The following is an 11266-nucleotide window of genomic DNA, read 5'->3' on the forward strand; positions in this document are numbered from 1 at the left end:
AACTTCATTCATTGTGTAACTTAAGAACCTTCATAGACTCAAAGTTATACATAGTACATATATAGTATTTTCAATTTATCGGGATTGAAATTCTACTCTGAATGCTCTTTGTGTAACTAGAACTTTTTTACATATAACTGTTTGAACCTTGTGCGTGGTATAATATCACGGTTGTTCTTTGCATGTGTGTCTATACCTTAAGAGTTATGAGCAAAACAAGCAAGAATATAGTCGTAATTATATATTTTACAAGGTACAGCCGGTTATATAATAAAACAGTCGCGTAACTTTAATTAAATTCCATATTCATCTAATAAAACTTAGAAAAGGTTTACCAAAAGAATTTAGTTATCTTCCATATTCATCTAATAAAACTTAGAAAAGGTTTACCAAAAGAAATGGTAGGTCAGACTAATTTGAACAAGAAAGCATCTGGAAATCCCAATGAATAAGACAATAATTATGAAAAAAAATTACAGAAAATATAATAATAATAATAATAATAATAATAATAATAATAATAATAATAATAATATGAAAGTGGAATTAATAACCTGAAAATCAACAATTTTGGTTGGATTTTTGTTTTGGCAGCTGCTTGAGATGTTTCCCACTCTGTTTCTTCAAAACAAACATTTTTGTCCTTTTACTTAACATAAAAAGGTTTCCACCTTTATCTAATCAATTAAAACAAAATCATAATTTGAAAGGACTAATTATAAGTACTTAACATTTTAGAAATCTCAGATTCAGGGTACTTGAATGTTGGTTAATGTAAGACCATCCTATACTATACTTCGTATGAGACTTCATACATGTTATTGTATTAATAGGCTTTAATGATTTATTAGTTCTTTTATAGGCTCGGTCCTCTTCACCTTAAAGTAATAACATTCGTTAAACTTATGTATCAATTAGTAAAAAATAGTTTGTATAAATAATTATTATCGTTCAACAAAAAGAAAAGAGTGAATAAGTAGGACATTTAGTGTCAAATCGACTATATCAATGGTTTATTATTAATTTATTATTCTGAAAATATATATTCCTTAATTTCTAGACAATAAAATCATGTCACTCTTTAAAAGTACTTATGTACTATGTGCATTTCAGTAAAGATGGTTATGGGTCGGTCCGAGGCCCGAAAAAAGCCCAAGTCAACATGGCACGAAAAAACACGGTTCGACACGAACACAAAGTCGTGGGCCGTGGGCGGGGCCTGAGCCGCATTTTTTTTGGGGAAAAAGCACAACAAAATATGTAAAAGTTTAGTAAAATTAGGCGTAGGCACGATGGCCCAGCACGAAGGTCCGTGGGATTGGGCCCTATTTTGACCTTTTCAGCCCAACCCCGCCCGACACGAAGCAAAGTGGGCCCGGTGTAGCCACGGCCCGCGGGCTCAATCCGGCCCATGGCCATCTTTACTTTTTTAGGCATTTACTTTTGTTTAATTTGAGCGTCTTTTTATACGTTATATAGTAGTTTAAATTCTATCTCGTCTTAACTCTTAAAGGAGTCACAACGAATTATAACGAGATTGGCCTCGTCAAAACAAAAACAAAAAACAAGAATGAACCACGAAATAGTACATAATGTACAAATAGATTTTAATTATGTATGATTAAGCAGATGTCACATAGATGTTGTGTGAACAAAGGATTAAGAACTTGGGTGGTTGGTTGCTAGATCTTGTATGATGACATGCATCTCAGTCTTGGTGAAATTGAAATAGACCAATTAGCCGTTAACACGTTACACGTAATGTACTTGTTTAAGTTTTTGGTTAACCAAATCTATGACTTAAGAATTAAGAGTGTGTACATTCAATGTTTTTTTGATTAAGACATTGATTAGAATACTTGTCAATGATTAGAATAGCACGTTGTTTCCTCAGTTTTTCCTTGTTTTGTTTGACACTTTGACCTTATACAAAGTATTGTACTTCATATGTTTAAAGATGACAGTGGGCCGGGCCGACCCGAGTCATGACCTGATCCGGACACAAAAAAAGCCAGTCTGATACGGGCACGAAAAAAACATGATCCGATATGGGTCACTTTTTTAGAAAAAAACACTACAATGTATGGCACTACTCGACTCAGCACGATAAACTTAGTAAATCTAGGCTTAGGCACGACGGTCCGGCCCGGCCCGTTAGTCTATGGCATGGGCCCTGTTTGAAATTTTCGGTCCTGCCCTGCCCGACCCAAGATGGAGAGTGGGCCTGTAGTGGTTCGGCCCGAAGCCCATTCCGACCCACGACCAACTTTAGTAGATATGTTTGCAGCAGCTTCGGGTCAGCAGAAGTATCCAAGGTTTGTCAAGTCGGGCATGAACAAACAGTTTCTTGAAACGAATCCAGGAAAAACCAATTAAGCCATCGATCTTACGAAAAATGGCCCAAGGCATTGTCTTTGCTTCTTTTTTGGCCCAAAACAAAACAAACTAACGAGAAACAAAACGTAAACAAAGCAATCCAACAATGTCTTATTCTCACGACTAGTGATCCTTGAAACTTGCTCTAAACGGGGGTTATGAACTTTTTTTTTTTTTTTTAATAGGTAAGAAGAAGGGACTCTAACTGAACCAGCACCTAACACAGGTTAATCAGCCCAGCTCCGCAGGTCATCGCTTGAGCCACTCCCAAACATTTCGCAGTTGATGGGGCTCGAACTTGTGACTTGGAAGGTGAGTTCCCCACCAACTCCACCAACTTATGTTGGTTAGTGGGGGTTATGATTTATGACTTATGACTCATGAATCAAGTTTTTTATACTCCTATTATGTCCGTTTCAAAATTATCTTTACATTTTTCATTTTTTTAGTCCATTTCAGAATGTTATTTAAATTGTGTTTTATTCTATTTTTTGACATGAGAATTTACTACTTTACCCATATTACCCCGACAATATTTATAACTTTCCCCTTACTTTCTCTCACTTATTCATTTTTTTTCCATATACTCACCCACATCTTTTTACAACTCTATCTTATTTTATCTATATTTTATTATATCCAGTTATCCATCCTCCTTTTTACGCAATTTTCTTATTTTATCTTAATATTTGTACAAATAAAATCATTTTTACTTACAAGTAATACGTAGAGGTCGTAATCTATGGAGACTTACACGATCGTGTAGGACCCATACACACCTAAATATCGCGGAATATTGGTGATGATGAATTAATAGTTGCAATATTATTTATTATGTTTTATTAATCAAATAGACGTGAATTCGTGATATTTGTGTTAAGGCACAGGTTTCATGCTACCATGTTCTCAGGTAATCAGTTTCTTAATAATACTTCATCGTGTACAAGTTGCACAACGTAGCTAGTAACGTACGTAATTAGGGCTATCAATTTTACTATTCGTTTTATGGTAATTAAATCGTACTTGCTGCAGAAATTCATTTGATTGATAGCTATTAAAGGTGATCAATATTCTGGATTTTAACATAAAAAATCATGTCTAGCTTTATGAATTTGGTATTCGGGGCAGGCTCGGGACTTGGGCTAATTTTCCGCATTTTAGGCTACCTAAACCCGCACTTTTTCGGGTCGGGTCAGTTTGGGCTAGCGAATCGGGCTATCAAGTCTAGTTGAAAGTCATGAGCAGAAAGGTAACATCGTAAAACTCCCAACACTACAAGAAATTGTACCATTAACGAAGGGGACCGTCATTAATGAAAAATTTCGCCGTTAACCCGTCGTAAAAGACATTTGCGACGATTATTCCCGTCTTTGTTTAGTTGTAAGTCCCGTCGCAAAAGATTTTTGCGACGGAATTTTAAATCCGTCGTTATTAGGTTGTCATTAAAGATATAAATTCTTGTAGGGTAATAATAATATTGTAAAAATATAAAATAGAGGTTTGTACATAATCTCCGATTCTAAACATTATATTTTTCACCGTTTCTATTATTTTCGCACTCCATCCCCAAACCATCATTTAAATTACATGAGAATGTATATAGTTTTCTTTATTGTTTTTTTTCAGGGAAGGCCAAGTTGGCTGATCTATTATTAATTTATCAAATTTTAGAATGTATACACCTAGTCCATGTTGTACTTTTCTCAATGCTCCTTATTACACTACACCATCACTAAAATCCATCAATTATTTGTTACATTATTTATTTATTTATTTATTTATTTATTGTGGTGAATCTTTCAATAATTTCTAAGCCAACCACAATATTTATTTTTGGAGATACTATATATAAAACCACCTTTATTAAGAACCCTCCTCATACAAATAGTTTCAGAAAATAGTCTCCTAAAACTTGTAGCATAGCATCATTCAAAATTTCCTCTCATCCTGCTTTCTGCAGGAGAGAGGAGGAAAAAAAAAGAAAAAAAAAAGAGTTGTTCATAAATCATAGGAATTAGGTATTATGAGTGAGACTACCAAAACCAATGACAACATTATTAGATATACCAAAAAGAGCTATGACGACTACGACTATCATAAGAAACCCCCAATTAGGAGGTTTAAAGGGAGTCTTATGAACGTTATCAAGATGGCATTATACATGTTGAGGAGGAAGGGTGACAAGACTAATAAAAAGACGTTGTCGCCCTCCCTCTCCCTCCCACCAACCACCAATGTCACTCTGACGGATCTTGTAGGGGCAATACGCCCCTTTCACCTACAGAGGGACGTTGGTGGTGGCATATCTCCACCACCACCACCAACCCAACTCCATCTCCCTCCTGGGAATGGGGTGGCGGAGGTGGTGGTGGTGGTGCCGCCTCCACCTACCCAACTTCATCTCCCTGGTGGGGATGGGGTGGTGGTGGTGGCGCCTGATGAAATATCTCAGGCGTCCTCTTATCATCCAAAGTACGCCGCCTCATCTTCCTCTTCGCGCTCATCTTCTTTAGGAGGAGGAGAAATGATCATGAGTAGCAGATATACATCAGCTCAAAGTTTATACGATCTCGATAACCACGATGATGAGGACGAGGATGAGGACGATATGATGTTGAATGATGAAGATGCTTATTATGATGGTCTTGAAGGTGATGAAATGATCGATGACAAGGCTGATAAGTTCATTGCTAAGTTTTACCAACAAATGAGGCTCCAAAAGTTTTAAATATTCCTATTATTAATTAAACATTGATTCAATGATGGTTGATTTTAATTAGGAGGGAAATACAAAAAGAAAATGTTAATTTTGTCTTTATTTGATTAATTGATAAAAAAAAGGGAGAGAATAGATAAGTTCATTTCATTAAATTCATGTTAATTACTCTTTATTTTTCTTCTTTAATTAATTCCTCTTGTAGGAAATTTTGAGGTTGTATTACATGCACCATGCAATTTTACCTAATTGGACTGCTCTTGTGAAATACTTGTATAGTTGTATACTCGTATTACGTAATGCATGCGTAAAGGTGTCGAGACTATATCGTTTTTGGGTAGAGTTCTTTACGAGTACTTTTTATTCATTATTCCAAGATTTTGAGGAAAGGTATTGATCGAACAGTTTAACTAGAGGGTATGTAGAAGAAATAATAATCACTCGAAAAAAATATACGACATATTTTCATCGAGGGTGATAATTTATTAATCATAAATATTTTGAAGGGACAAACTCAATGTCCATGGAAGATACAGGTATTAATGAATGATGTTATACAACTACTGGAATAATTTCAAAAAAATTATTATCGCCACATTTATAGGGAAGTCAATCGTGCGGCTGATTATGTTGCCGCCTTAGGTCATCGCATACAGACGCACCAAGAAATTGACAGTAAATTTTCTTATTTTATATCTTTAGATAAGTTATGGTACAGTTTTGATAGAAGATTATCCTAACTTTTATTGTATCTTTCTATTTTAAAAAATAAAAATAAAATCACTATAAAAATAAATAACAAGCAGGGCGACAAGTAAAGGTGTTAATGAGCCGAGTCGAGACCGAGCCTTTATAGGCTCGGCTCGAGCTCGAAACTCATGAGCACAGGCTCGGCTCGAGCTCGAAGCTCGTCGAGCCTGGAAAATTGGGCTCGAGCTCAAATTATGAAAACCAAACTCGGATCGGCTCGAACCTCGATAGGCTCGATATGCTCGCTCGAGATTGATCATCAAATGTTTAATTAAAAAACATGTTTATTAATTTTTTCATGTTTTATACGTTAAATACAAATATTTATTAAAGTTAGTTTATGAAAAAATTTATTTTATACACAATATATATATTAAAAAAAACCCAAGCTTATTCACGAGCTTTCGAGCCGAGCCATTGATAACTCAGGCTTGGCTCGTTAAGTTCTCGAGTCGAGCCTGCTCGAGCCGGGATTTGACCGAGCTTTGTCAAGTCGAACATCGAATAGTTCGTGAGCAGGCTCACGCGGCTCATTAACACCCCCTAGCGACAACGTTTAAGCAAAGAGGGTTAGTTTACATAGTTGCCGTATTTGATTTTGAAGATAGAGGGTGAAAAAAACTTCCTTCTTGATATGATTTAAGAGGGCGAATTTAGTACTATAGGGCGAAATCTATCTATCTATACTATATATTAAAAGGCGTTTTTAAAGAAGTTTATTCCCGCGACCTCACGTTTAAACAATGAAGTGTTTACCATTGAACTATAACACATTACATGCTATCATTGTAAAAAAAAATATCCTAATAAATGTAATAAAAATGAATTGATTAATAATATTTTCAAAATACGAAATAAGAATAATATAATTGTGACTAATGCAGTAACCCGGGGCATCGCCCGGGCCTAAAAACCAGTTTAACAATTAATAAAGTACCTCATTCATGGTGACCCTCCTAGAATCAGTAGCCACCCATTCTACCAGTTCTGCATGTTTGCGTTTTGGTACTGGGGCAACAGCAGCATAAAATTTTCTTTCAACACCGTTCTCTAAAGCTTCCAATATAATGTGGTATATAAATCTATCATCCACCATTAATTCACGCCATGCTCCAAGGACGACCTTCAAAGATAGATCAGATCCCTAAAAAAAAAAAATAGAAAGGCGGAGTCAAATAGAGATAAAAATTCTTATTTACATGGGTTTACGATAAATATTGTACACCCAAGTTAAAGTTAACTTAAAATTCTTAAAAGTTACCCTTATATACTTAAAATGCTTAAAAGTTAACCTTATATACGAAAAAGTTATTTTTTTTTTTTTTTTTGTGAAAGACAACCAAAAGTAAGTTTCCGGCATTGACTGAGCTTTTTCGGCCATTGAAATGCACGTGAGAAGCACGTATGACTTCATTTTGCTAACCACACCCAAATTTCCCGGCCTCCAAAATTTTAAGCTTTAAAACCTAAAGTTGAAAAAAAAAATCGAAATACAATCAAGTTTGAAAATTCAAGACTCGGGAAAATCAGTGTCTTTCGCCAAGTCAAGTCACACGTGCTGCTCACGCGCAAGTCAATGGCCAGAAATGCTCAGTCAATGCCGGAAACTTCCCTTAAAATTAATTAAGGTGTGATTTCACAAAAAAATTATATAATGTCATTTCTCGCAAAATTTGAGTTATAAAATGTCTTTTTTGACAAATTTGCCTATAAAAAACATCCTCCGTTCCGCAATAGATTCATCGTTTCTCTTTTTGGAAACTATTCATTAACTAACTTTGACAATTATCCTTTCACATTACGTCAAAACGAACATAGCCAAGTGAGATCTTGTTAAATTCGTATTAATGTCAGGATTCAAACTATCGATTTTTTATAATTTTTACTTACACACAATTAAAAATATTAATGTTCAAAGAAACATGTTGGAATACGTATAAAAAAAAAATGATGAATCTATTGCGAAACAGAGGAAGTAAGAAATAATATTTTAACAAAACCTGGATCGTATTTTGTTGATCAACTGCAAATTGTGCAAGAAGTAGTAGAGTAGCATTATCCAAAGGAAGCTTGACCACATGAACGGTAGTCTTGATCTTGAGGAGTCCCGCACCCTTAAACTGCACTCTTTGCAGGAACTCTGGACCCATTAGCTGCGAAAGAAGCTTATAATGGAGATGAAGTATTTTCGGATATCAGATATGTGTGGGCAAATACATATCATAGTAAAAGACAAAATAAGAAAAATGATAAAAAAGAAATTAAATGGTACTTTTTTAAACAAAAATGGTACTTTTTTTAACTGAATGGTACTTTTTTTTACAGAATGGTACTTTTTTAACATAAATGGTACTTCCTTTTTTGTCTTTTAGCTATTTGTCTTTTAGCTGATATGTGTGTTGCCACACATATCTGATATCCGAAAAAACAACCTCTATAATGGAAGTCCCATCGACCCTTGAGACCAAGACGTTTACCAATTATTTGACAATTTTGGATGTTAGCGTAAAGTAGGGCTTCACGTTCTTCAACACTCGAGGTTGTTGTCTTGTTTGATTTTTTATTTTTGTGGAGCACTTTCATGAAGGGAACTGCCCACAAGATTAATAATTAGTTAATCTATACCTAGTATTTAAAAAGGAAACCACATTTGATTAGATGACATGTGTCAACAAATTTGATTAGATGACATGTGTCAACACATTTGATTAGATCACACGTGTCATCCATTTTTTCCTCCATCAATTCAATACAACTCAAGTCGCTTATTCCACTCCATCTTCCTCATACAACATCAATTTACCAATCTATTCATTCAACAGTTTTCACTCCATCTTCCCGATTAACACTCAATATTAATACACTATTTAATTTATGTATTCTTTTAACTTTCAAAATTACCTCTAAAATCAAAAGCTCAATAAAATTAGAACTTAAAAAGACAGAGTAAATAACCACTATATACCCGCCCGTTCTTTGAACGGGCTCAAAAGCTAGTTAAATTAACTCAAAAAAACATATTTCAAATATCACATTATATCATATAGTCAATCCTTACTTGGCCTGATAAAAACTAGGGAGTAGAAATATAAGGTAAATATTAGACCTGTTAAAAATCGACCCGACCCGAAAATATTGGGTCTTGAACAAGATTTTGTGACCCGTGATCCGATTTTATCGGAACCCGAGCAACCCGAAAAATAATGGGTCAAAACCTGACCGAACCTGTTTTGGACCCGATCGATTGAAAATCATTGTATTTAGGCCCTGTTCGGCAAAAGTAGCGGTAGCGGTTAGCGGTTGAGTAGCGGGTAGCAGTTGGAGTAGCGGGTAACGGTGAATAGTAGTGGGTAACGATTAGCTGTCAAAGTAGCGGATAATTAACATGAGTGTTCGGTAAAAGTAGCGGTTGATATTGTAACGTAAAATAAAAGTTGAAACCTTATTTAAAACTTTACTATAATTTTGTCAAACGCTACCCGCTACCTTAAACGCTACTAATTTTAACGTTGGACAAAAGCTACCCAACCGCTACCTCTACCTAAACTGCTACCTTGCCAAACACTTACAAATTTTACAAGTAGCGTTTTGACTACCCGCTATCTCAAAAGCTACCGCCAAACACGCCCTTATAGTAATAAATTAAATGAGATTATGGGAAAATTTAAGCATAATAATATGTATGTTTTTACTATTGTTGTGTGTAGTATAATTTTAACTTGAATCATACGTCATTTTACGGTTGAATTTGACTAAATATAAATTTGAGTAGGAACATTTGTTAATGTGTGCCCATATTTTGTAAATTTATCACCTAAATTAATGAAAATATATTGGGCGTTTTAAAATATCTCAACCCATTAGGTCGACCCAAACCTGAAAATTTGAGGTCTTGAACAAGCATTTGTAAACCCGAATCCGAAAGTGACCGACCCGATTCAACTCGAAACCGAAAATGAATTTTTTTTACAATCCGACCCGACCGACCCGTTTGACAGGTCTAATGATAATCAACCCTTTATTCTTTCAAGTTTCAATTGTCTTAGATACTAAAAATGCACTACATTCTTCTATACCTCACTGATCTAGATGGCTCACTCTAACCCCCTTGAATGTGGTGTAAGAATTTAGCCTCTACTTCAAAGGTGATTTTGGCAAAAGTATTCTACTCATATAATAAAAAATACCACATTAGCAAAGTGATAAGAAGTGTCACCTGACTTGGGAATTGAAACTTGAAACACCTCATGAACAGAACAAACCGCATCAAGCTTGATGGGAACATAAGTACCAGTAAGATCACAAGCTTGAATCACCATTTTGTAATGGATTGGAACTAATCTTTTTACTCCTAGAATGCTCACATATTGAAGGTTCTTCTGCAACAATTTTCAAGTTTGAGCAAAATTAAATTAAAAAAAGAAATATTTGCCACTTATACTATCCTCAAATTATAAGGTACACCCGATTGTATGTAGTTTTACATGCAACCGGGTTAAAAGCACATATTTTTATGGCTTAAAAACACATTTACATACTTAAAAAACACATTAACGATTTAAAAGCACATATTTATATATGTTTCATTTCCTTTTACTTGCAAAACTTTGCTTTTTATCTTTAATAATGTGCTTTAAAACTGTAAAAAGTGCTTTTAATTTGTAAATATGTGCTTTTAAACTATAAAAATATGTTTTTGAGGGGTTAAAAGTATAAAATAAACTGGTTACATGTAGAACTACGTGTAACCGGGTGTACCTTCTACCGAATGCACTTATACTATCTAACAAATCAACAAAGCTCCTTTTTTCTGACAAAATCCTCCACTAAAAAATAATAAAAATAATAAAAAAAAACTAACCTTCTCCATCTTGTTATACTTGTCAACAGCGAAAAGAGCCAAATCATGAAAAACAGGTTCATCAAGTACCCAGGGTCGTCTGCCATATTGTTCCGAATCAATGTTCTCATAATCGACGAAGATGCCATTATCACGGTTGATTCTTCTAAGATCATTCAAAAGCCCCTTCAAAACATTATAATCAAAGGATCCATAACGATCCCCAATTGTAATATCTTCATGAGCATGATCCGGCAGAGCTTTGAACTCCGCAGTTACCCTGCTATGAGCCCATTTCCATCGTCGATTTTCAATTTCGATGCCTGAAAGTGGTATCTGTCCATAGCCCAACGAATTTAACAAGTAATTCTGCAAATTATCATATTTCTGAGTTTCATTTTTTGTCGGACTTTTATATTTGATCACCTTCACCGGTTTTGGCTTCGGTGTCGCAACGTATAATTAGGGTTTTTTTGCCGCCACCGTTAGGCTACTGCTCGTCTTCTTAATTGCGCGTTTTACAACCGTCTCCATCAATTATCGACGTCCCTTGCTCTCTGCCTTAAACCCTAATAAAAAGAATT

At 34.9% G+C, this 11266-nt stretch overlaps 1 protein-coding gene across 1 annotated transcript; it reads left to right on the top strand.

Annotated features, from left to right (window-relative positions):
* Positions 1-4276: 4276 nt before the first annotated feature.
* LOC110775900 (uncharacterized) lies at positions 4277-5362 on the top strand. Its single transcript, XM_021980499.2, has one exon. It carries the CDS (start codon positions 4400-4402, stop codon positions 5102-5104), a length of 705 nt encoding a protein of 234 aa, XP_021836191.2. The 5' UTR covers positions 4277-4399; the 3' UTR covers positions 5105-5362.
* Positions 5363-11266: the final 5904 nt, after the last annotated feature.

The sequence above is a fragment of the Spinacia oleracea genome, chromosome 5 (assembly GCF_020520425.1).
Source record: "Spinacia oleracea cultivar Varoflay chromosome 5, BTI_SOV_V1, whole genome shotgun sequence".
In the NCBI taxonomy this organism is placed as follows: domain Eukaryota; kingdom Viridiplantae; phylum Streptophyta; class Magnoliopsida; order Caryophyllales; family Amaranthaceae; genus Spinacia; species Spinacia oleracea.